Source organism: Scomber scombrus, chromosome 3 (genome assembly GCF_963691925.1).
Source record: "Scomber scombrus chromosome 3, fScoSco1.1, whole genome shotgun sequence".
NCBI classification, from domain to species: Eukaryota; Metazoa; Chordata; class Actinopteri; order Scombriformes; family Scombridae; genus Scomber; species Scomber scombrus.
This window is the reverse complement of record NC_084972.1, coordinates 26,057,881-26,085,839: the sequence shown is the minus strand read 5'-3', so window position 1 is coordinate 26,085,839 and position 27,959 is coordinate 26,057,881. Positions and strand designations below refer to the sequence as shown.

Genomic DNA, 27,959 nt, shown 5'->3' with positions numbered 1-27,959 from the left:
TGCCTGTTATAAGTGGCAAAGCTTAAATGAATTCCATTTGGCAGGTACATAAATATATGCAGCTCTATCATTAGCTCCTCCCTGGTAATTAGTCTATTTTTAATCTAAATTGAACACACCTTCGTTTTTAAATCTCTTTTTCCTCGTGCAGCAAAATCACACAGAGGCAGCTTTAAGATTTGAGGCTTGTGAGGAGGACAGAGAAGTTAGGATTGACATGTAGTATCTCCGTCTTAGAGCCCACCTCCTCATAGCAATTAACAGCTACAAAAACCCATGGAACAACCTGGGCCAGGATTAATAAACTCCTATCACAAGTTATTACACTGAGCCCGTGAGCGGATTATCATTGTCCTGTCTTCATTTCCTGCATCTTTAATTCCTCACTGTATTGGTTTCTAAATACATCCTGCAAGAAAGGACTGAATTGACAGTTGGACACTCTGTCAAACAGGTCAGGATTATCTGATTCAACCAAATGGGAATATGCCAGTTCTTTTTTTTTCTAATGGAAAATGACATATGGCATATACATGGTCGCCAATCAAGTTGGAATAAAATATTTTTTACCTCTTTCTTTAAATTGCGACAATGTGATGTATTCCTGATAGATAAAGTGTATATATTCTCAAAATTGTATTGATCAATCTCATTATATCTGGTCAAAGGTGATTACTGATGTGTATAAATAGAAAAATATAAAGAGGAATGTGTCTGAAAACAAAATGATTCCAACTTTATGGGTGACCGTGTATGTAATAATTAATGGCATAGGCATGTTGGTCCAGATCTAATGATTTCAAAATCACTCACAGCGAAATCCATGTATTCCTATTGGAGAGACAAGAAAGAGTTTTTGTTTTTATCTGATGAGATTTCCCGGAGGAGCAAACCTTGCACTCCAGATATTGGAATTGATTTGCTCCTCCGCAGCGATCCAGATATTTACCCTCTAGCTAATTGCAAGAGGCAAGAACCATTCAGTTCAGAAAGACTCAGCAAGGAGCAATGCATTTTCTTCTAGATGCCTTTTGGACTGATGCCACACCCTCCATTTAAAAGGTTGAGCTCATTCCAGGTGGTTTTGCACAGAATTATCCTGATCAACCTGAGCTGTTCTCCAAATTGGAGGAGACACAGGAAAGACATGTTGAAAAGATACATTTTAGTAGCTGTTGGCAAACACAAGAAGAATCCTCAGGTTGTTTTGTAATTGAGTTTCAAGATGCTCTTTTCAAAATATTTCTTTGGAAAATGTTATACATATTAGTTCTCCGGAAGAAGCAGTAAATATTCTGCTTCTTCATCAGCCTACTTTAAACTAGGGTCAGTGAAAAACTCAAGGGTAGATAATTATTTGTGCTTGTTCCACTCAAAGAAACCACTTGAGCCTTTAAGTGAATAAATTTTATTTGATTGTATAATGTGGATGAAATAAATACAGATGTTCTTTTTTTGTTCTGGGTGGAGTATTTTAAATCCACTTCTTGAATCCTATTCAGTTTATTTTACTATTTCTGAAATGCCTTAACACAAATGTGAAACTCAGTGTCAATCTTGATCTGGTTAACAATGATCCAAATGAGCAATGAACCAATGCATGTGATGCGTCTAAATTAAGTTTGTCTATGTGTTTTACAGATCAAGAACGGATAGGAAAGGACTCGCACTATGAGCAAGAAGGAAAGGTGCAGTTTGTCATTGATGCCGTCTATGCAATGGCTCATGCTCTGCACAACATGCACCAGGAGCTGTGCCCGAGGACGGTGTTCCTCTGTGCTAAAATGGATCCCATCAATGGCACTCATCTGCTTAAGCACATACGCCGCCTTAACTTTTCAGGTCAGTCTGGTTTTATTAATATTGGATTGAGCATTTGTCTTGACTCAAGCGGTATTGTAATGAGAGCTTTTTTTAAAACCGTCAATTGTCATTTCAGTTGAGATGCACATTTCTATTCTCATGGTCACAGAAACTAAACTTTGAATTTGAATGCTTCAGTGTTGCCAAAAACCAAATAACTGTATAAAGACTCCAGAATCACTGTGTTTCAGGCCAAACTCACGTATATTTTGAATCGTGTTAAAACAAGGTTCACAGTATAGTCATGAGCTAACCAAATTGACTACAACTAGTGCTTTTCATGCAGCCTACAGGACAGCACTATCCATCTTAGTTTGTAATCAAACAGGTTACACATACAGAATTTTGGATAACCACACAAAACAAATGGTTTGATGGTTAAACCAAACAAAAGCTGTGAAATTACGTCAGAAAGGGTTAATACGAGGTTTTGAGTGCTGATAGTGACTGTTGCACCAGATCTCAGCAGAGATGTGATTGGATGATTAAAAACAGATCCAATGTCAATTTGCTGAAATACACTACAGACAAAGTTACGATGAATAATCAACCTGGTTCCAAGTCATCTTTATTATTTCACTATCATGAAAGGAACTGAATGATACAAAAGACTAAATCATTGTACAAATGGCAACACTGAAAGGCTATAAATCCACTAACCTCAAGTATTTCATGTTAATTATTTTACCTTGAAGGTATGCGAAAAATGTCTCAACAAGATCACAACAAGACTGATGTGATTTTGTTTTCTTCATGTAGATGTCATTTTATCATCATCTTTTAAAACCTTTGTTACTTTCTTCTGTTGTATGAGTTACTTTCTATTTATTCCCTACAGCCCCACACTACACCCAGCTATCAGTCAAGTACACATCCATGACTGGCATATTAATTATTAACTGCTTTCACACATAAAGACCAGTGATCCAGAGTGTCATTATATAGACACTGCCTTTTTAAAGCAAAGCAATTTAAGACAATTATAATTCCTTCATAGAGACTTGAGTATGCAGTGTTTGTACAGATAAATTATTCATTTGAACTCCTGCTCTTCAAGTTAATTTGTCATTCTAATATCTACTTGTTACATAGGCAGAATGTCAATTCAATGATTAATTCATATCTGAGAAGGAAAAGAAAATATTTTCCTTTGAAAAAGGCAATGGGTGATTTCTGTTATTTCATATCATTTAAGATCAGGGACATTTTTATTATGACAAACTGGATGCCACAGTTGATAATTTTTTCTGTTGTGCTGTACATTAGGAATGTTGAGGTTGTTACACACTGCTCTCTGTGGTGAGAAATTAGTAATACCTAATGTCATCGGGACTGTACAACTGCTGCCAATTACAACCCTTCTGTCCAATATGTCAGTGTCCACTGGACATAGCTCATTTACAGATATTTGATCCCCTCTTCTGCCTTTACATGACTGGTTTATTTTTGCGTTTTTCAAGTGTAGATTGCACTTGAGAATTAATATGAATGCCTAAAACCAATGGCTATCGACACCAAATTCATACTGTATATAATCATACATGTCATGTGCTCATCACAGTACAGATGGATAATAATGGTTGTGGTGGACCAGTCTGGTTCCTGTCCTCTGAATCACCTGACAGCTCTGATTTGTTCAGCAATTCAAAAAGCTCAGGTGTTATGCTCATATTCAGCCATTTCACTGGGTGGAGGAGCACTCACCCAATCAGATGTTTGTAAATGGGAATAAAGCAGGGTTGTCATCTACATAGCTAGTCACCTACGTAGATATATACTTATGAAAAATGCAACAGAAAAACTGCCTCAAATGTGGCAAGAAGCATGAATGAGTTAGATGCTGCTGTGCAGGTTGTTATAAGTCATCTTGCAGAAATTACCAAAGAAACTCTTAAACCTGCATATTTCTTCAAACAACATGACAAATGTCAGGGGACTGACATGAACATGAATGGATATGAACTGAATGAATTAAATTTGATGAAATTTACACCACATTATCATTACAGGCCTTTTATATGTCATATATGACCTTTTTGTGTGTGGTGGTTCATATTCATGTTTGTAAGTGACATGTATCCAGCTCTAGTGCGAATGTTGTTGAGGTCCTAAACTGCCACTCATGCAGAGATTTAAATGAAATGTGAGCTGCATGTATTCAAATAATTTGTATTTCACATAATTTGTGTCAAATCAGAAACATGGATCATTTGAATACATGTTCAGGATGATTTGTTGTGGAGGGCAGCAGTATACATGATGAAGATTTTTAATTTTATCAGACTTTGAGGTGCTGACACTGACCACAGGCAAAATGTGGCGTGCGAAGAGAAGTGAGATGTAACAAAATTGAATATCAGATTTTGGCCACTTCAGCATGTAATGTGGACATAGCTTTAGTCTGTTCATCCAGGACATACAGTATATCCAAACATTCTTTCCCCTTTTTCATTCTAGAAGGAGCCACCTCATGATCAAGTACAACTATACAGTGGATGATAGACCTGTATAGATGTTGTGCAGATATATTTAGCAATATAGCTTGATATATATAATCTGTTTAAATTCAGAGGAATCATTTTCATTATAAAAAACAACCCATTGTCTATGTCGGTTTGTGTCAGAGACCAAGCAGCATTGTGGGAAGAATATGTGAATAATCAGTTAGACTTTTAACCGTACCTTCTCTCAGCTTGTTTATGGGGGTAATTGTGTCCTGACAGCGTTCCTTTACATAATATTCCAAAAAAAATTACTTACTGGTTTTGCCAATTGAAGGCTGCTGGTTAGAGTTCCAGGACTTGCTGGGAAATCAGGTAGAAAAAGTAAACATGCTCCTTCAACAGCAACCATTAAGAAGCCCTTAACCCCCAACTGCACCAGCTCAGCTGCCCAGAATCCAATAGCATGTGGCAGAAAAACAACTGATAGACTGCTGTTCATTTCATGCAATATGTTGGGTTGAGTGGTTCTTGGGGTCTGTTGTAACAAAGCTTTTACATTCTGTCTCTAAACATTTATATCTGCTTGCCCATGTCTGGATAAATGAGATTTATATTACTATACAAGAGGGAATGTGCCAGTTTTCTACTTGCATACTATAGTCTATCAATGTAATGTTAATCCATTTACATATATTTGTTTTACATTGCAGACACTACTGAGTCTGGCATCACGTTCATAGTTTCACATAAAGCCACTTTGTGTCAACCTTAATTTCTAGTGTACGAGATATTTAGACTTTTGGGAAAAAATCACATTAGTAAGGTTAAAGACAGACATACAGTCAGTGTAAAGTAACAAAATAATGCAACACATATATTTCAGTATGAATGTTTAACATCAGAAAATAAGTGCGACAATAGAAATCAATTTTTTTTTTTAAATGAGTTTGTTGGCACAAAAAGGACTGAGTGGTGCTTTTTTTAAAGTGGCTTCAGCATGGTTTTAAACCTGCAAACAGGGACATGAAGCTACAGTGCAGTAAGCCCTTCAGAGCTGAATTTTGTTCTAACCAAGCAAACTGTATTAATGTTACACGACCATCTAACCAGAGGGTTTGCCTTGAGGTTACACTACACTCCATCTAATTGCATCAGCACACAGCAGTATATTGAACTTGCCCAGACACATAAACCAACCTAACTGCTGAGACTGGACTTGTTGGACTGTGTATTATATTTTCAGACAATATTTATCTCTGTATTGTGATATTAGTATGCCACGCACCAGTTAACATACAAAGCAGTCATCTCTTTTTTTTCTTACAAACAAATAGCCATTGACGGATATTTATGCAAAAGTAGGTCATTTTGTTGTTGTTGGGATGAATCATTCTTGAGACAGCGCCAGCAACCATCTATTGTTACACATTTCTGTTTATTGTCAGCATTTTTAGCGGACATCTGCTAAGAATAATTCATATTGCTTCCTCTGCAGAGCTGCACAGCTTTCAGAGTCCAGTATGACCGTATCTGTTGCAGATCTGGTGTCTGTCTTTAGTTGCACACATATTATAATGAAACTAAGCTGATAATAAAGGTCAAAATGTCAAAAAGCTTCTTAAAAACCAATGCCCAGTTCAAATTAGAGGCTCATAGTGAGTTGGCAGTACTCCTGGCACACTCACAAAGCCATTTATCTGTGATATCTCAGTGGACTGTCAGGGTTTTAACAGGGGACACAGTAAGCTAGCTGATGACAGATAACCTTTTAGAAACGATGAAAAGTAATATGACAAAAGGTATTTGCTTGGCTGGGATATTTTCATGTGTGCTTTCTCAAGAGGTTATATATCTTCTCTCCCGTCACATTTTTCCACACAGACGTGTCTAAAGTTATAGCTGTTACCTTATTCTAAATCAACTTTACAATTGCTCAATTTTGGCTCATTCAGCAGCAGCCAGAACTGCACCAGACAAAGCAGAAGAATCAAACACCTCTAGTCCATCTTTATGCACAGTTTGACACTCTTTAGAGCTTCCTCTTGCCTTGTTCCCACCTCTGCATTCAGTGTGCCTAAGAGTCATTCAGACTTCAATAGGCCAGAATTGAACAAAACTTCCCATCAGTGTTTCATGTCTCTTGCTATCACATCAGGGGGAAAAGTGTTTTTTGTTTTGTTGTAGACTAGAAAGCAGTAGCCTTGTTGCCACTATTCCACCAGGGATACCAGTTAGGAGTGTGAAATAAATGCAAGCACTCAGGGTTTTCCATCTCTCCACACCGCGCAAAACAAAAAGATATTTCCAGTTGACATATTTCTTGCGTTATGTAAAATGTTGGTTTTCCTTTTACTGGCATGACACAGAGCCCCTGTTATTAACTGAAATCTGTATGTATCAGACAATGTAAGAGAGAACAGTCCTAAATATAAAGCCTATTCATTTTATAGTAGCATATAAAGCCTTCTTAACAGTGTAAAAAAGCAAGATAAATGTAGTAAATCCTCAAATAGTGGCCGAAGCATTTATTTACCTCAACTGTAGAGAGAGGCATGTCTTTATTTGAAGCAAGCTTATTTATTTAAGAGACAGACCTTTATATGTAATATACCTATTTAATAAGTGTGTCTTATATTTGTATGTCTTCCTTATTTTGCTTTTATTTTATTCTACTGTTAATACAAACTCAAAACTGTCCTCATGTTGTCTTGATAAATGTATTGTAGTGTACATTTCTACAGCACTTAGTATCAGTACAAAAACATAGTCATGTCACAGTCACTGCTCTGCTGCTTTGAGTTTCTCCTCTGTAACAGAAAAACAGTTTTCATGCACAAATTATTATTATTTCCAGTTGCTGTGATTTTCCTGTTTTCCAGTGCAGTAACGTTACTGTCATCAACAGCAAAGCAAAGCAAACTTTATTTTTCAGCTTGACACAAAAAAACATATATACACACGTTTACACATGTACATGCACATTTACATGCAAAACATACACGTGTACAGACATCTGCTTGACATTTCCAGTCCTTATGTGTCACACTAAAAGCATACCAGCAGTTCAAATAAGATCATATATTCATTTTGATTTTAATGCATTTGCATGAGTTAATGGATTTTTCTTGTAAACAAACATAATTTGTGTCTACAGTCATTGTGTTTCGATGAAGTTTAACAAGCAAGTCGAATGCATTTCTTTTCTTGCAAAACATTTGCAAGTGTTTTAAATGATTCCATTGTTTACATCCACATTGACTATCTTGCAGTCTTCTTCCTCCCTGTCTGTTGCGTTTCTTGGCACATTATCGCCCCCTGTCTGTCACAGGAAACCATTGGTAAGTCTGTATTTTGCCGGTGACGTGAACATACAAAAAAAACGGCTCCACAGTGCAATTAGAGTTCAACACCTGGACACTTTTAACTTTTTTTTTTTTACTTTGTAGCAGAGTGGATTTAAGTGGATTGAACTGATAATATTTCTGTTTAAAAAGAGAAAACGGAGAAGAAGGCTGATGATTTTGACAAATTTATTGTACACAACGAACTAGTTCTGTGTAAATTAACATTAAGCTGTATTTACCATGTTAGCAATTAAAGTACAGGTAATTACACCTCTCCTCAATGTGTTTTATCCACACTTTATTAGTGACTGACCTTTATTTGAATATCCTTACTCTATAATTTGTAGCCTCAAAAACCTCATGTCTTACAGTCATTTCAATTAAAACCTTTTATAGAGTTAACGTTTTCTTTTTTTCCATGACACATTACATTTTAAATACAGTTAGAGAACACTTGTAGATAGCAGAGGCTTATATTCAATGCATGAGTAAGCATGCACATGTCATGCCAGTGACAGAGGGGCGGAAAAAAACACATACACTTCACTAGTGAAGTGGATCCAAGGTAAATTCTGCATGGCTTGCCCGTGTACAGTTCATTAAGAGTTAATGACTGGTGTAGAGGGCAGCAAGCTGTGCTGCCATTCAGCAAGGTGTCCCGGTTGGGCATCCATGCAGAACAAGCACATGTTGGATTAATAATCATACTCCGGTAATTCTTATGGTGTGCATGAGCAGGACAATACCACAAGCACTTCATTAACCCCAGCGCTCCCGGTGCTCACACAATGCAATGAACAAACGGGTGGCTTGTGGTATACACACGCGTGACCTCAGGCCACCTCGTCACATTAGTGCACAGCACAATGCAGCAGTGGCAGAGGCCTCTGTGGAGCTCATTATGCTCCTGACTAGTGAGCAGACTATTTAGACAAGCAGTTTTTGCCACATGACAGGCCTAATTCCTCATCTGCAACTCAAATATGGACCGTACTGCTTCAGAATGCACCACTCTACTCACTGTTAATGAAGAGGACACATTACTGCCTCCAGAAGAATGACAGAAACCCCAGGCAGTATTCCCCTGCAGTCCCCTGTATGTGCCATTTCAATTCCAAGGAAGAAGAGGTCGGATTTGTCTTTAACATTAGTTTTACCCCTTGTGCTTACCATTAGAGATGTGTGACGTATTGTGCCAGCACATAATACTGTACCATCTCACAACTTCTCATGTGTCAAAATGTAAAACTCTCCTGACAAAAGAAACAGAAACGAAAAATTCTGCCACGGTAAAGATGAGTAATAAGAATGAAACTGAGAAGCTGATTAGTTAAGACATAATGCATGCTTTAAGTGACGGTGCTCCTTGATCCGATTAATGCAGGTATCAGGAGCCTGTTGGCCTGTGAGTAAGCCATAGCAACATCTGCCAGCCACTAATGCTTGGAGTAGTATACGCCAGAAGTGCTTTCACGTATTGATTGACAGTCATGAGTTCCCACCCCTGACTTTGGCCTTGTCTGATTGGTTAGAAGGATGAGGCTTACTTCAAGACATGTGAAGGGAATATCTATACTGGGCCCAAGGCTGTTCAATGAGCCTCAGTCACAGAAGCCTTTGACAACACTTCTATATATGTTTTGAAGCAGAAAACTCACATACTGAAGCAGGATTCGAGTAGTGTGTAGAATTTAGTGGCATCTAGTGTACATTTTTTCAATGAGAAATTATTTGATGATCAACACATATTGTTTTAGAGCTGTACTTCCCAGAAACTACCTCCCACTCCAATAGCCTGATCAGTCTGGTAATTTAATTATGATGATTATTGTTGCCCGAACTAATTCTTCTCTCATTTATTTCAAACTGCTGTCTTTGCTGTGACATTTTTATCTGTGATGATTTTTTCCCAGGAAAGATGTACCTGATGTAATTAAGCAAAAAGCTCTCATGATCTGGCTGGGGCATTAACTTGTAAACTGAAGAAAAAATGTGAAAGAATGTGAGAGAAAATGTGTCTGAAAGGACTGTGGATAATATTAAAGGCACAATCTGTGATCAAACAAAAAATCAATAACACACTTTTTAATTGGTTAACAGGTTGATTAATACAGGGATTGGCATTATTCTATCACTGATGTTTGTAAATGCATGAGTAAAATTGCTCATGTTTTAAATTAGCATTTAATGCAAATACACACAAAAATAACCAGAAAATAATATATCCACAAGAAAACCTGCTCAGTCTTACAATATACAAACATATGCCTGTAAATTAAATTTGTCAAACATACATATTAGGCCTCTATGATATTACATTGCATACACGATAAACCAATTTTGTATGGTCTGATTTTTATTTTCAATGGCCTTTTTCAGACTTAAACCTGTATAGTAATAGGTGTAATGGGTTCATATACTGTAGATTACATTTACAGTAACTCAAAGCAGTGATAAAAGGGCTGTCAAGCCATAAAAATAACATAATTTAAAAAGCAAGACCAAGAGCTGTTAAATATAATCGTATCAGCAGTGTTGTGTTGGTAGGGTAGCTGCATTATTCTCTTGAAGAGGTCTAATTTTCTCTTTAGCAACGTTGGTGTCCATGTGCAAACTTCCAGTCTTGAGCACATAACCGCAAACATGACAATGGAATGCAGAGTGCGTCAAAGCTCTTATAAAAGCTTGAGAGATTGGAGAAAAAGAAAAAAAGAAAAGTAGCCTGGTACGATTAAAATCTTTGATAGAAAACATGACAGATTCATGATAGTGTTGATGTGCTTTATATGTTTTTTTAAACATGATTCTTCTCTGTTTTATAAAGTCACTGTAATCCTCCCATGATCACTAACTGCTTTGTGATGTGGGCATCATTGTCATAGAGGCAAGGCAGAGTAAAACAGTAATGCTGTAATCCAGCAAGGCTGACTCATCGAGATGTGGATTAGGGTGCTGCCTCCTCCAACATCGAAACAAAGAGCACAAAAAAACAAAAAAACAACTCATCAGCAGAAATCCATCATCAGCAATTGGCCACGTTTAGCCGTTTGTTTTTAGCTAGGATGCTCATTGTGTTATGGGAGGCTTAATAATAAAACAGCTGTGGCAAAAAAAGGCTTTACAGTACAGCTTTAATCAGTGTTTGAAGGTTTAGTTGTTTGTAAAAGTTGATGGGAAAAGCAATTAGACATGAAGTTCCCTCGTTCTCCCTCCTAGGAGAACCTTTCCATGTTCTACTGTGATTAAACATTCGCTGAACTGGATGTTCGGTTCATCTAGTTTCCACTGGGGATAGTTAACAGAGAAGTCTTTGGTGTGCTGTCTTTGTGACATATTATTACAGCTAGTCTTAAAACTGCACAAAGGAATACATTGTTATACATTGTTATCACAATGATAAAGCAGAGGACACCTTGTGCAGACAAACTATGAGAAGAGTGTGCTTGTGGTCAAGAGAGGGTCAGTTGCAGCTGGGGTTCCTGTGATTATCCAGTTGTGTAATATCTGATTTTAATTGTCCAAAGGCCTTGTTACCATGCAGTCCAGCTTAATAGATGTTGCTCAGTACACAGCAACACAGAGCTGGTTGCAAAAGGCCCTGATTATCCTCAGTGAACATTCAGTGCAAACCTTTAAGAAATAATTTATTTCTACAACATTTGCACATAACAACTACAGCATCATTAAGGTTAAAAAGCTAAAAGATCAACACTGAATTGCCTTTTTTTGTTTTCTCTTAATTTATTCAGCTTTTGGTATAATGTTCAGGTTTCTGTTTGAGACACTGTTGTTTTGCTTTGTCCTAAGCCTAAGGAGAAACATTTTTCACAATCTAAAAGGAAAAGAAAAAAAACCCACTGATTCAAGAATCATTATTCCTGTTACCCTGCTTACGAAACCTTGTACAGCTCCATCAATCTCATCTGATGCTTATGGCAATTTTTCTGTCACTTTTTTCATGGTTGTATGAGCTATGTAGGAAGATAACATCCACATTGTTAATCCATCCCTGCAAGCCTGAAATGATTGCCCGATTGTTTCTCCCATCGCTGGAAACAGATGTCAATGAGCAAAACACCACACCTACTATCACTGAGCACTTTATTAGGAACACCTGTGCAATTTAATGGAATCCAATACAACAGCTCTGCCGTATATTCTACATTCACAAAGCTTATTTTCACTTCTTGTTGACTTTGTCAGGAAGCTGATAAGGTGATACTTTATGGAGTGCATTATACTGAAAAGTGTTTCTAATTATTTTGTCCATTCCCTTATCATAACACACACACACACACACACACACACACACACACACACACACACACACACACACACACACACACACACACACACACACACACACACACACACACACACACACACACACACACACACTCCAGTACACTACCACCACCCACTCCAACCTCAATAATAAAAATAAAGTAGAATTATCACCTTTCTGAATTGAAAATCTAAATTTGTAAGCTTCATAAAAGTAGAGTTTATGGCAGAGCTGTTGTATTGGATTGCATTAGATTGCGCAGATGTTCCTGATAAAGTGCTCAATGAGTGTATGTGAAGTCCTGAACTAATCAGACATTTGAGTCTAACTGGATCTTGGTGAAGGTAAAAGAAACCGTGTTAATTGTTGGTATTTGGTAAGACATGAACTCAGGTCTCTGGCATGAAAGTAAGACTTGCTTCATGCCTCTTGACTACCCTGAAACTCCACATTACACATACTTTCTACCTTGCAACATAACTGGGAAACTAAATCATGTAATATGAACCTAGTTCCTAGAATATACACTATACCTGTATGTTTTCATGAGGACACATCTACTGCAAACATAGTAGTTGTTCTTAGCCATCTTGTAGAATTAAAGAGATAATTAAAAAGAAAAATCAGATTCACACTGATAATTGTAATAAATACAGTAACAATGACAACACATTAGTTTGCTTTCACAGATTCATGCTTCACTGAAAATAGCTCAATACACATGTAGTAAATAGTGTGATTATTTTCTCATTTAGGCATAGCTGGCAACCCAGTTCTCTTCAACGAAAACGGAGATGCCCCCGGGCGCTACGAGATCTACCAATACCAGATCCAGGACCAAACGGCTGAATACAAAATCATCGGAGATTGGACGGATCATCTCCAGCTAAACGTGAGCATTCCCCTTTCTATTCCTTACCCACACATTCCCACACAAAAGGATCGACGACATTCAGCCTACAAGTGTTACGTATGTGTGTGTTAGTGATTGCAGTGAAAATCCTTCTCTATGAAAAGTTGTTTTCTGCAGCTCGGCAGCTGCATGTTTGCTCACTAACTCCTCCTGAATCATTTGATAGCGCTTAGTGCAATCTTCAAAGGTGTAAATATCCAGAGGGCACTTTAAATGATTAACAGGGCGGACTGTGATGAAAAGAAAGCCATAAGAGCTTAAGGACAGACATATTTAATATCATCTCTCCAGACAGAATCACTGACTTCCAAAAACAGTACTGTGGGAACGGGGTGTGATGAAGTAACGGTATTACAACAGTAAATTACATAAAGGAACCGAACAAATTATGTTTTGACTAAATGAAGAGGAGGCCTTGGGCAGGCAAAGCAGAGTACAATTGAACACATAAAGCTGCATGAGAGGAGCTTTGTCTTCTTTACCTCTTTCAACAACATGTGTTGTGGAGAAGAAAAAAAGAGACAACAGAAAAGCTTATGGTGGGCACCTACTGTAGAACTTGCCAATTCTGAGTCTAAAGCCGACTGTATTTAATTAGTGAGCTTTGAGTTCTTAATTAAATGCATATTCGGAGACAAATTTACTGGCTTTGAGTGAGCAGACACAATTGAATGAAATTGATAACATAACATTAAAGAGAGCAGACCCATTTGAAAAAACACATTTAATTTATCTTTACAAGTATGCTCGCGTAAGACAGGAAATCCACAAAGGAGAGCAGAATTTATCTTGTATACCTTTGATTGTAGACAGCAGAGTATTGATTTTCGAACACAAACAAACACTGTATTTACCAAAGCCAAAAAATAATAAATAAATAAGAGAGAAGAGAAGCACTGTGTCAGTTCCCTGCAGAGCAAACAATATGTTGGCCCGTTAGTCCTGTGTCTTGCCCTTGTGATAATTTGACCTCCCCCTGGAAAATATTGCTGAATCTTAAAGTAATGCTTTATTTGACCCCCACTTTGCCCTTTTCTACCCCCCATCTAAATAAATAAATAAAATCAAGTAGCATGGGAGTGTACAGATTGGTACTTCAGCCCTGCTTCAAACACCCAAACAGCGAGTAATCACCCTTTAGATTGTCCTTGAGCTCCAGGCGTCCAGAGCATCTTTTTGGATCAATAAAACATCACTACCTCTACATGCCGCTATTTTACAGGATATGGACAGCTTACTACACAACAAATCTCTTCTCGTCTGTCTTTGTCTCCCTCTATCTCTCTCTGTGTCCATTCATGTCTATCTGTGTCTCTCTGCCTCCTTTGCAGGTTAGTACGATGCAGTGGCCTGGCGGTGTCCGTCAGATCCCTTCCTCAATCTGCAGCCACCCCTGTCGGCCCGGCGAGCGCAAGAAGATCGTGAAGGGCATCCCATGCTGTTGGCACTGTGAGCGCTGCGATGGCTATCAGTATCAGGCGGACACCTACACCTGTAAGATGTGTCGCTTTGATTTGCGGCCCAACGAGAATCACACCGGCTGTGTTCCAATCCCCATTGTTAAGCTGGAGTGGAGCTCTCCGTGGGCAGTCATCCCTGTGCTTATTGCAGTCGTTGGCATCATGGCCACTCTGTTTGTGGTTGTCACCTTCATCCGCTACAATGACACTCCCATTGTAAAAGCATCAGGGCGAGAGCTGAGTTATGTGCTGCTAACTGGCATCTTCCTCTGTTATGCTACAACTTTCCTAATGATTTCTACCCCCGATGTAGGAATCTGCTCCCTCCGCAGGATCTTCTTGGGTCTGGGCATGAGTATCAGTTATGCTGCCCTGCTTACTAAAACCAATCGTATCTACCGCATCTTTGAGCAGGGTTCAATGTCTGTGAGCGCTCCCAGGTTCATCTCTCCGGCCTCCCAGCTAGCCATTACGTTCACCCTGGCATCAGTGCAGCTGCTCGGTGTGTGCATCTGGTTTGGCGTGGATCCCTCCAAAGCCATCATTGACTATGAGGACCAGAGGACATCTAACCCGGTGCTGGCTCGTGGTGTGCTCAAGTGTGACATCTCTGACCTGTCTCTGATCTGCCTGCTGGGCTACAGCATGCTGCTTATGGTCACTTGTACAGTCTACGCCATTAAAACCAGAGGGGTGCCCGAGACCTTCAATGAGGCCAAGCCCATTGGTTTTACCATGTACACCACCTGCATTATTTGGCTAGCATTCATCCCAATATTCTTTGGCACCTCACAGTCCACAGAAAAGGTAAGATTACAACTATTGCTTTTTTTTGTTTGTTTTTTGTCTGCAAAAGTTTCTTAAATATGAAATCTATTTGCTTACTGTTACCTTATGTTTTGGTTACTTCCTCTTAGCTCATTAATCAGGATGTTTGGAATCAATTTCTGCCATTGCAGGAGTGTGTAGGCAGGACACCTGGACAGGATAGTTAAACAGGAAAATATTACAATGCAGTGATGAAAAGTACATTTACTGAAGTACATGTTAAGGGAACTTAATTGGGAAAACTTTTTGGGCTACTCTATACTACAAGTATTTTTCCATCACTGTATATTAGTTTACTTTTTCATAAAACTGCAATTCACTAATCCTTGTACCTCATTCCCATAAAGGCAAACCAATTTTCACTTACTTCATATTAAAATATTTTGTTCTGCTCTTATTTTATGACCTGAGCAATTAAAAAAAATAATTGAATGCAACTCAACAGCCAAAACAATAACTAAAAGGCAAATGTCATGTAGAAGCTTTCTGATTCTGAACATACTTACAATTTACCAACTCTAGATACAGTTTTATAAATTCAGTCTATATTAACTCTGCAGGCAGCACACACGCCTGTGACTCATATACATGTGATGACTGTATGCCACAGTGCATTAGAGAGAGAGATGAGCTGTTTACACAAACACAAGCTCACACTCGTATTCCCATGTCAAATCAATGTGCCTGAACTCATGAAAGGTGGACCTGGATCACATCCAGTGGGAGCACTGGGAGGCTACAGGTCAAGAGGGATCCGAAAGGGACATGGAAATGGAGGTTGGACTTGGAACTCACATTCAGAGGGGACAGTCTGGGTACAAAGCCAAAGGGGTGCAACAATGACACGGTAGAAATGTGTAGATCCAATTGAAAGAGGTCTTTTGGCAGTGTTACAAAAGGGGCTCAGTGGCTACAAGAGAGGACAGTGGTGAGGGAAAAGCCTCAAACTGGCATGGACACTATCAGCAGTGACAGCATGGGTTTGACAGATGCAACAAATTAATCTTTACCTCCTCCCCCTTGGGATTAAACAAAACAATGCATCAAAATGCTGCCCTGGAAAACTGGCAGTGATAGTTACCTTTGTGGAAAAACATTCTTGAGAGACCAAGTGTGCACATTGTCACGCTCAGCATCCGAAAATAATTTCAACAGTCTACAGCATTGCAGGAAATCTGCATATGACTGCAGCCAATTGAACCACATTAATAATGTAGTATGTGACCAGCAGTTCATATGCTGCATGTTGTGTTAACACCACACTGCTGTGAATCTGCATATTAGCTCTCTCTTATACCGTACATCTGCTGGCATTTAACACTGAAACTGAGCAACAGCCTCTTCATGTTGAAAACAATGAGAGACCTACTGAGTTCAATAGACACTGCTTGGATTGCTTTATGTCACATTTACTGAAATATATTCAAGAAAATAAACTGAAACTACCATCACTCTACGTTCTTGATCACCATGCACATACAGTAACATACTCAAAGAAGATAGAAACAGTCCAACTGCAAAATCCACATGATTTTTTAATGTGAATGTTGCACATCTTAAGTCACATGTCAACAGCAGCCACAACTTCTTTGTTTAATCATTTCATCTCCTCTCTCTGAAGATGAAAGAGAATTATACAATCACAGTGAGATTGAACAGCTTTTTTTGGAGGATGAGGTAATCCATTAGATAGCATGGCTTTGAATAGTAAAACAGAAGTGAGAAAGATCTTTGAAGGGTAAGTTAAGTCGTAATCTTTATTTCCTCCTCCATACCTCAGATGAATTGAATTCAAACAAACTATGAAAAACTCTTCTCAGGTCTGTATAAAACACTAAACTAGATTAGTCTCTCATTAATTTCCTGTAGAAAACTGTACACACAATGGCTGGAAGATGGTTCTACTTTTATCATTTAGAAATTGTGTACCATTGCCCTGAGCTACATTAAGGTAAGACATGAGATGGAACAGGAAATGTAAATTTTGCTTTAGGGAAATGTCCTAAATTTTTTTCCCCCTCATTTGAGTGAGAATAATCTTGTTTAATATATAATTAAAAGAGTGTTGCGTCTGAAAAAATGTACTTAAATACTTATATAGTTTTGGTCTAGTCACACCATATAGCACTAAGTTACTTTGTTGTCATGGACTGCTTTTAAAGCTAGCCATAATGTAGCCAGCTTTTCTACTGCTAGATGATATATAAAAAAAGGAAAATATGTGACTGATTCTCTGTGCTGTTACATAAACAATGTTCTTATTTAAGGAATTAACATGTCAAAGCAAACACACCTCATAATCATCGTACTGTAAATGACAGGCCCCACAAAGCCTCACAGCCTATGTTAACACGCCTTTCAGAGAAAATTAAATGCTCTACTTCCTCCGGGTCTTGATTTACCTTATCTAACTGCCTATGTGCTCATCACCAGTTTACAGAGGGCCTCTGCCACAGCGTTACAAGCTCTGTCATTTATTTGTCATCTAGTGCCAGGATAAATGTAACAAATGCCATGGGAGGCTCTCTCTATCATTCAAACAGGGACATCTGGTCTATCTATGGAGCGTGATCGCTGTGCTTTATGCTAGCTTCAGGAATAGATGTGACACCTGCTTACCTTGAGAAACAGTATAAATCAGCGGCTGTCTCAAAGACACAGAGGGAGGGGGGACTGTATCAGACAATAGCATGCATGGGAATGTAGCTTCAGCACAACAGGCTCAGTTCAAATTTAATCATCCCACACAAAGAGCTCCTGCCATTATAGAGCATGAATGGACTGATGAATTGAGTGGTGTTGTTTATTTCTCTATGAAGTCTCCATCACATTGGCACCGTCAACTCGACGACAAAAACTGCTGTTAGTGCACTAGTCAGACAAAGTGTGGGAGTTGCAGTGAGTTCAACGAGAACAGATGTCAGACAAGAGTTTGCTTGTGACAGTGTTGGTTCGGTGTTCTTCCCTGCTACCTGTACCCCTACACCCCCCTTCTCTCCGGTTCTTTCCATCCCTCTCTCTTTGTCTATTTTCAATCCGAAGATAAACAGAATTATTCACAGGCCCCACAGGCCCAATAATACATAATGAGGATTGATGCTTCAGAGCAGAGGGAGCGGAGAAACATCTTGGACTTCGGAGAGCAGTTGTTGCTTTCATTAGGCCTACAGCACAGGAAGCCTTCTGGGTCTCCCTGTTGACCTATCGTTGCTCGAATAATGGGTGAACATGCAGTGAAGCTAATAAAGGCCAAAGGACTATGATTTTTATGAATGACATTCTGCCATGAAGCTATATTATTGTGTCCCCCAAGGCTTATATTTGTTTATTAGTTTAATTAGAGTGCAATTATAGTTGCATTCTCATGCTGCAAGCCCTTCTGCTGAATGTTTTCAGTTTCCATACCATGCTGTGAAATAATGCAATAGCTTAATGTAGAATGAGAATTATCCAGTTTAAATGAATTTGATAGTATGCATTCTGCCGCAGATGCTCTCCAGAGTCCCTGGTTGAAAATAGAAACTGTTTATATTTAACTCTCAAATTAATCTTACGTTATCAGCTATCACAGGCGTTCTCATTCTGTTGCATTGCTCTCTCTGTAGGCAGTGTTGATGACATTCTTTTTTTTTTTACTCCTTGCTGACTCCTTTTATCATGTTCTGATAGATCCTCATTGTATTCTTTGCATCTAGTTCATGCATTAATGCTGCCATGTGCTGCTTACTCTAGGTTATGTTTGCCCACAGGCAAGATATGCTGATGGCAATGTGATGATAGGTGTGTGAGATTTACAGCGAGTTGCTTTCATGAGCTCCAGCTTGTGCACGCTCAGGTGTGCTGCAATGAGGAGAAACAAATTATTGAAATGAATACTGGAGTTGGTCTGACACTAAAAACAGGACTCCATGCTCCATGAAGCAGTACAGTAGGTGTTTGAGGTTTTTTTTTTTCATCCAGTGGCACCTTGATACTATCTGACAAACTACCAGACAGAAATATATTGATTTCAAATAAACTGCTGAGCAGTAATTCAATATTATCATCTATCAACTTTTAGCAGAATTGTATTGTGACAAGTTGGACAAATTGTGTTTCAAGTTAGAACAATAAATCAGTGAGGTTGATATACCAACTGACATTAGCTTTTAAATAACATGTGATGTAGTTGATGAATAACAACACACTGCAGCACAGTAATGCCCAAGATATAACTGAGATGATTCAGAAACTGCGTCACATTTGCTTGTCGGCTAGAAAGCACTACACAGTCGTCGTCGCCAACTGTACAATATCAGTGACAAATTTCAAATATCAATGACCACAAGGATGCCTTTGGAGAGTTTAATTATTGGGTGAAAAGCAGCAGCAACATTTTTATTCTGTTTATGTGTGTAACAGCTTGGGTTCAGCCGTCCATCCCTAAGGCAGCAGTGAACCGAGCCCAGAGCAGTTCACTGGTTAACACTCCCTACAGCTGGGAGGGGACCATTGCAGCTGTCTCTATCATACAGCCTCCATTCTCCCATTCTTCACTCTACCCAGCGGTCCCACATGGTTACCCGGGCTAGCTGAGATGAGATGCGGCCAGCCCGGAGGGAAAGTACAGTGAAGAGTCACAAATAATAAAAACAAACAAGATATTCTCAAGCAGAGGTCACATCTGGGGAGCTAAATGTTACTCTGCTTTGATGAATAACCAGCAGAGACCTACTGGGGGTCACTCAGCAGCAGATGAAAACTCTCCCAGTCAAAAGGAAGAGATACTGCTTTAAAGGTAGAACCATATAAAATATTTACAGTTCATGGTGCAATGCCTACACATGAGGGAATGTATTAGTTTATTCTAATCTCATGGCCACAGGAAATATTTGCTTCTGATTTGGTTTTGCATGCATTATTAAGAACAATGACATATGAGAGTGGTTTAATTACAGCTAGGTTTTTGTTTTTTGTTTTTTAATCAAAAGAAATAGTTCAGTTGCTTAACTGTTAAATAATCTGCCTTTGACAGGAACTTTAAAAATGCCTTAATGAATGCTTTTAAAAGTAGAAGAAAAAACGTATAAACAGTCTTTCCTTGAGGCAGTGTGAGAAATGTTTCTGATAATTTGGGTTGCTTCACAAAGCGACAGATTCAGACCAGATGCTGGAACATTAGAGCAGGACTGAATTTGGTGCTTAGTGATTGAATTTGGATTTGGGATAGTAATTTTGATAAATGTTTTTGACATATAAGAGTGGCCAATAATACTGTATAATTTGCAGAGAAACAATGATTTTGCCACCCTGGTAAAGTCACAGACGGTATAAAGATAATGGGATTAGCCAGCATGACGTCATCCATTGGTTTGTGGACTCGCATTTAGAAGCCTCAAGTTTGCATTTTGACCGTCACCATCTTGGATTTTTTGGAGACAGAAGTAATGAGAAGTGGAGCTGAATCTAACGCTAGCTGTTAGCTTAGTTACCTAACCAATGTTGTTGCCATTGTAGCGTCTTGTAAAGTACAATGTAACCATGTCCTAAAGCATACCCTACTTAGTCATCAAATTAAATTAAATGGGACCATAATTTACAAATTCAAAAATCGTGTTTTATTGAAGAAGAATTGAAGCTAGTGATTGAGTCCAAACTCATTAGGAACTTGTTTACTGAGGTAATAAATCAAGTGAGAAGTAGGGTAATTTTCTTGTAGACTTCTTTTTGAAGCCAGTAGAGTCACCCCTGATGGCCATTAGAGAGAATGCAGGTTTAACGCACTTCCGCATTGGCTTCACTTTTCAGGCCTGGAACTACCCACTTGGGGAAAACCCAATAATAACAGCTTCTCATATTTTCATATATGAAATGTCTTCCTGAAAAGAGGATACTGACTGCCAGTTCCTGTCCACATTAAAGTAAATATACTGAACATTTGTGTTGCATCCCTTGACTCAGAGTAGGGAATATGAGACAGGAAGTGGAGGCTATTTCCTATGTGGAAAACATTATTGTCACATACAGGTGTACACATTATCAGAACTGATATCTCAGTCTTCATCATAAAAAAAAACATAATCAGTGATTTAGTTCATAGTACTGACTTAACAGGGCTTCACAATGAAGCATGAAATTAAAGACATCAACAAAGGGAATTAAAATGATGAACCGAATGAAAGAACAATGAAAAATGGATCACACTATATGAAAATTAAATTTATAAATATGCCTTTGATTGACATTTTACAAATTGCTGTGTGCCTGCAAAAAGAAACTAACAGTTGAAACAAATGTTTTATTATTTAGATTCCCTCTCTCACCTTAATTTTTCATCTCCCCCTTATGAGTTGTTAAAAAAACATTACTTGTTGTCCAAAGTGTGCATGAGGTGCTCACATTTAGAGCTGCAATAATTAGTCAATTAGCCAATTAGCTGATTGGTGGAAAATGAATCAGAAAAAACTCATTAAAGCATTTTTTTACTCCTTCCAGATTCCGAACTATGAATATTTTCAGGTTTTCACACTCCTCTATGATTATGTCCGGGTCTGGACAAAACAAGACATTTTGACCATGGGTAGTAAGAATGGGCTATGGAAACATGACATTTCTTTTCTTTTCTTACTTACTTTTTTTTTTTTTTTTTTTTTTACAATTTTCTTAGATTTTACAAACCACACAAATAATCAGTTAATCGACAAAATAATTGGCATATTACTAGATACACACATTCTATGTGTATACCAGGCTATATGTATGAAATGATATATGCATAGTTTTTGTATGTATGCATCATTTATACATCTGGTTGTACATTATCATTTTTTGTCATTACATATTGACTGAAGCAGAGTGTTTTGGTTCTAGACAGAGAACATTAAAAAGTCAGGATGCATTCATGGCCGCAGGGCTGTTACATTATGACTTGTGTAACACAACTCACAACTGTAATTCCTCTCGGATGGCCAGTCAAGCAGTCACAACACAGCATAATGTATAGAAATTACAGAAGCTTTCCTTTTTCTTTTATGCTTTCCTGATGATGACTCATTAATTTGCTGCAGCTTTGTAAACAACTCAAATGGAATGAGTGAGAATGATATTCAGCATTGCCCTCCCCCCTGATTCAGAGGATTTGACCAAGTGTAAAATTTTCATGAGCTTGTTTCTTTTTTATGGGCCTGCTTGTTATGAGTTAGAATATGATCCAATCGACTGGTGTTATCAAATTTGTGTTCAGGTTGACGTGATGGCCATATTAAAACTAGCATGGCAGAAAATTAAACAAACAAGGTGGCCTTGTCTGGTTCAGCACACGTGCTGTAAAAGCAGATGAGATGCTGATTTAAAACAAGTTTTATTGCATCACTTGCAGTGTATAGTTTTGAAGCCTCTTTTGGCCTCAGTAAAAAACTACTTCAACAACAGCTTGGCTAACAAACGGGTCATTGGATGCTCTAACTAAAATGATACACAGCAGATGTCACTTGTACTGTACAGGCCGCTACTCATACAGAAATATCTGCAACAGCCAGTGCCAAAAAAAAACTAAACTGTTTGTTTTGTGCATGTTTGGTATTTGCCTTTTGCAGATGTACATCCAGACAACCACGCTAACCATCTCTGTGAGCCTGAGCGCCTCAGTGTCCCTGGGGTTGCTCTACATGCCCAAGGTCTACGTGGTTCTTTTCCACCCCGAGCAGAATGTGCCCAAGCGTACACGCAGCCTCAAGGCCGTGGTTACCGCTGCCACCATGTCCAACAAGTTCAACCCCAAGGCCGGACTCAGACCCAACGGAGAAGCCAAGACCGAGCTGTGCGAAAGCTTCGAAACACAAGGTAAGTACATGAATGCTAATGAGGAAGACTTTGACTAAGAGCCTGCTGGATTTTTTTTTCTTTTTCTTTGTCTGAGGGCATGTTTTGTCCTTCATTGTCTGTAAATCAAACAAATTGTTGCAGAGATAGGAAGCAGAGTAACAAATAATTACTTATTAACAGATGTGTAGCATGTTATTTAACACTTCACTGAATCCAGTAAATTCACCACCGTTGATCATTTGGTGGGAAGGAATTGGATATCGTTTGCGAGTCAGGAGGAAGCATTACAGCATTGTCAATTATGTGTGGGGGTGGGGGGGCAGAGCCATGAAGGAATGGATTATAGCTGTCAACACAGACCGTATTCTGCTGTTCAACAATGCAACAACTAATCACTTCAGATATATGTTCAAATGTGGCAAGTAGGAGATTTTTATTTGTTTTGTTTTAGTCTTTTGTCATTTTTCTTTTAATGCTCAAAAACCTGATTTTCATCACTATTTCATTGAATTTAGTGGCTACACAAGAAACTTGACATCATGACATGTGCCACATACTAAAAAGGTACCTTCTCTTTTTAACCATTGCTTTCTCCATTAACATCCCACCACAGTTTTAACGAGTGAAATGATTAATGCATTAACTAATTAGTAAACTGACTTATTTAAGTCAGAAGTCTCTGATGCAGAAGAGGTCATGGCAGTCTTTGACATCAGTGTATGAATGTGTGTGTGAATGGGTGAATGTTGGCCTGTGTTGTAAACTGCTTTGAATGGTCGGTAGACTATCTAGTGCTACATAAATGCTGTCCATTCATATCTCAAACTCAAACTTGGAAACCACTGGCCTGATTTTTCTTTGCCAGGGAAGCCTGCTTGAACACAAAAACATAATTCAAAGTAACTTTTCTTTCTTTCTTCTTCCCCTGGTACCTACAGAGAGTAATGCTGCATTAGGCTGTATTTCTGCAGAATGGCAACTTTCTTAGTATTACTCCCAGTGTAATAATCCTGTTTGCTCTAGCTCTGCTTAGTACTGGTATCTTTCCATACACATAGTACCATACTACTTCAGAGCTGAGTGTGGTCACAAGTCAACCAGACCACACCTACCTGTGACGTTCAAAAGATTTATACCTTTTAAGCTACAGAGGCCAGAACCTGGTTTAAACTCACTGTAAATAATCAAGTCACATCTGACTCTCACTTTCTGAAGCAGCTGAATCTCTCGAAGCATGCCGCCCTCTAATCTCAATACCAATAAAACTGCTTAGCACCACTGTATCAGTGACAGACTCTGGATTTATACAAGTAAAGTAAATAACAACTTCAGCAAATGAGTCAGCAGAAATTACTCATGTGACATCCAAAATGCTCTTCCTCAGCTTGCCTCTGGCAGGAAAAGGTTTCACGTCTGTCAACGGAGATACACTCCCTCCGCCTGTCCTGCACTAAGAAGGAATCAAGCCTATTGTCACACATTTTAAGACTGTATTTACTCCTTAATTCTTCATACCAACAGTAGAGAAAAATGTTTCCCTTCACCAAAGAATAAAAGCGCTGACATTGTATTTACTGTTAACACAAAAAAAATAAATCAATATAGACTTTATGCACGGTAGTAACAATGGCCCGCTGCTGTGAGGCCCATCAGAATAGCAACATGTAAACACAGTGCAGCATTAATTCCTCTCTTGCTTTATGTTCCTGTTGAGGGTTAATAGGGCCTTTTGTTACAATAAGTGGCAAGAAGGCAAAGACACAGAATTGATAGCCAGCAGCAATTTATCCTGATGAGGTTACTGTTTACAGGGGCTGTACAGTGCATGGCTATTTGAATAAGCACCATTTGTCATTGTCATCGCCAGTGTGGATATATGGCTTGATGAAATTGAAAAATTCCTGTCTGGGCCAGCTCCCCCAACTGCGTAGATCTGGTGGCAATATGTCAGGATTTATCTGCTCCACCTCAGCGAATCAGCTAACACGGGCTGGGGAGACAACTGGAAAGTTGAGGCCTGATAGCTGAAGGAAAAGGAGGTTGTGTGGGTGGGTGGGTGGGGGTGCAGTGGGCTTTACTGAAACCTCCATTTGCTGTAGGTAATACAGGCTGTGCATTGATGGTAAAAAAAAAAGCGAAAGAGCTTAGGAATTTTGGGAATTACTGGCATTTATGTTACAATGCTGCATTGCATCTAAACAGCAACTTAAAGCTAATGTTCATCTATTATGTGGCATTTCATCTTGTACTTAATAATACACCAGGAAAAAAGGGCCAAGCAAAAACACCCACATCACATCACAACACCTCTTCTCATATGTGACGATGTTTTACCTTGAATCCGCTTGATTCTCAGTCTCTCCTCTCTTTGTTCTCTTCCAGGTTTCTCAACAAAGCAAACATACATCAGCTACAGCAACCATGCAATCTAAGGGACAAAGGCTCGTGTCATAATTCAGGATTTCCACTTGATGGTGAAAAACATGCAGTGGATGTGTCATTGTATGGGTGGAGATCACAGAAGCATTGCCCAAAGATGTGACATGGTGAGGACAGACCACAAAGAGGTGCAGGGGATGGACAAACAGGGGACCAGAACAGATAACAGTACAATTGTAAGGTTTCATCTTCTGTAAGCCTCACACTAATTTAAAAAAAGAAAAAAAGAAAAATACTTGCATGGCAGAGGCCTGGAGACTGAAGGATGGAGCTTTCCTTTTGAGTGTTTACATTTCAGCTATGCCCTCTTTCAAAGACTTCTCTGTCATCCTGAGCAGCGCTGACTGAAATTGAACTAAAATCAAGAATATGTTCAGGTGTTCTTAATGTTGTCTGCCAGTTTTGCAAATTATAATTAATCTTAAAATCCTCAAGGCATCACAAGGGATTAATCGACACCACTATGGCATGAAAACATGGTCCATGGATTTCTTAGAGGGGTTTGTGTTTTTATTTTTACTTCTAAATGTATTCGGTCTCATGAGTCAAAAATGACTGAAAAAAGGCGATCATCTCAACAATGCAACAAATCTGTACCAGACTCCATTCTTCTTCTTTTTTTTTTGCCTCTTCAGGTTTCTGCTGAGTTAATAAGAATGACATTGACTACAAATATAAGATGGTCTCTGCCGATTTTGAGCATGCCAGTTTCAACATCATGTGTTGTGTTGTAGAAAAAGAAAAAAAAACAATATCTTTGGAATGCGTTTAAACTCTGTTGCAGCGTTGTTACAATTGTTTGGGCCTGAGCCTATTCGTACGTTAAAAACTGTTCTCAAATGGTGAAGGTCTAGTGAGTGATTGTTTATCTGTGCTTAAGTGAGGCCATGATTTGTATTATCGGTTAGCCCAAGGCTGCCACTGCCCTCTGCATACCTGTATGTGCTTTGAAACGGTGGCTTATGGTTAAAATGGATCGTATTTTAGCCAGGAGATCTTACTTTAAGCGGTCGTCCAGGATGACCCTCCCATCACTGCCACTAGCGATTCTCTTGGTCACGTGTAGCGTAAGGGTAAAGCTTAGCTGTACAGATCCATTAGGAGGGGGAATTAAGATGAAGTATGCCCTTGAGAGAGAGGATCGTGCAATATGCCTCGAAGGTGATATCCATAATGGACAAGCTACGGAGGAAATTCATTACTCTATATGTCCTCCTCAGGCACTCTCGTGATAAGGAGGAGGTGTCAGGAAGTTGTAAGGCTTTTCAACAAATGAAAATCTAATTGCAAAAGTATACGATATCTCTATAAATCACCCTCAGCTCGCTGAACAGATAAATAGTTGGCTTTGAGCAGTATAAAAGCCCTCTAATGTCTTGAGGAAAACATTGTGGGGTCATTTGTGTTGTGAATTCAATGCTGCTTTTCATGCCTCTCTCTGTATTACTTTCAGCACCATTTGTGTTGCAGAATAAAATGTGAGTGCTGACCAAATTAAATGGCAAGTTAATGTATGTTATTAAATAGACTGATGATGTCTGCTTTATGTCCTGACATATCCTAAAATTGGGGAAAATGTACAAAAAGATACAGTGCCTGGCTATCTGACTATGTATTTGTAAAACCTCATGAAAACTAATGAAGTGTGTGAAGCATGTTTAGTTTTTTTTTATACAAAATTTTATTTCTATTAAAAATGTTTTCAAACTTCCACATCTGTTTTACAGGTTTGTGTGATTCAGGAAAATCTAAATTAATTTGTTCATTAATTTGATCTGTTGGCTGTAAAAGGAAGAGATGAACTAACATGTTTGTATAAATGTAAAGAGATGTATGTAAAACAGGATGACTCAGTGGCAAACTTATATTATCGCCATCTAAATGATTGGCAGTGCTTGTGTGTGAGTGTGTGAGTGTTGTTTTTTTATTATTGTTGTAAAAAAGTAATACAGATTAAAAACAACATTGTCAGCCCTGAAGATAACAAGACAATGGCTGTCATCCTCTGAATAATATGTTGCCACAATTGCTCTGATAATAGCACTGGAAGGACAGAGAACTGGTGGAGGGAAACATGAAATTATTTTAAATGAATGGTTAGTCAGTACTTGAATCCAAGGCCTCTGCATGCAGCGAGCTCTCAGGATCTATCATCTTCTCCACGCCCCCTGATACTGTGAGCCCACTATACAAAAGACTTCCAAATAACAGTTGTTGCATAGCAAGTGTGCTAAATGCATGCTGGAGTACTAGATTACTGCAATACGCAGAGCACAGTATACATCATCTTCACACGGCAGAGACAGAATGAGGTGTCTGCAATGTTGAGTCTCATGAGGCTACAGCTTTCTGCATGACATATAGTCTTTGTTTGAACACATTTAGAAATGTCTCATGCCAGTCTGGCAGCAACAATATATAACATATTATATTATAAGTAATAAAGTGACTAAATAAATCAGTAAATTGATACATTATTAATAAGTGAGACTAAAGCCAACACTAGCTGCAAATAACTTCATTGTTGTTTGTTCCTCAAGACCTACAAAACGTAATAATCAGTTCATCCATCTCACTGTT

General features: G+C 38.6%; 1 protein-coding gene across 1 annotated transcript in view; it reads left to right on the top strand.

Annotated features, from left to right (window-relative positions):
* LOC133977675 (metabotropic glutamate receptor 4-like) overlaps positions 1 to 25,372 on the top strand; it is a 132,587-nt gene extending 107,215 nt beyond the window's left edge. Inside the window, exons 6-10 of the mRNA XM_062415919.1 lie at positions 1,642 to 1,842; positions 12,692 to 12,828; positions 14,181 to 15,116; positions 22,712 to 22,958; positions 25,323 to 25,372. Of these exons, the coding sequence (XP_062271903.1) occupies positions 1,642 to 1,842; positions 12,692 to 12,828; positions 14,181 to 15,116; positions 22,712 to 22,958; positions 25,323 to 25,372 (1,571 nt within the window). The remainder of the gene's footprint in view (positions 1 to 1,641; positions 1,843 to 12,691; positions 12,829 to 14,180; positions 15,117 to 22,711; positions 22,959 to 25,322) is intronic.
* Positions 25,373 to 27,959: the final 2,587 nt, after the last annotated feature.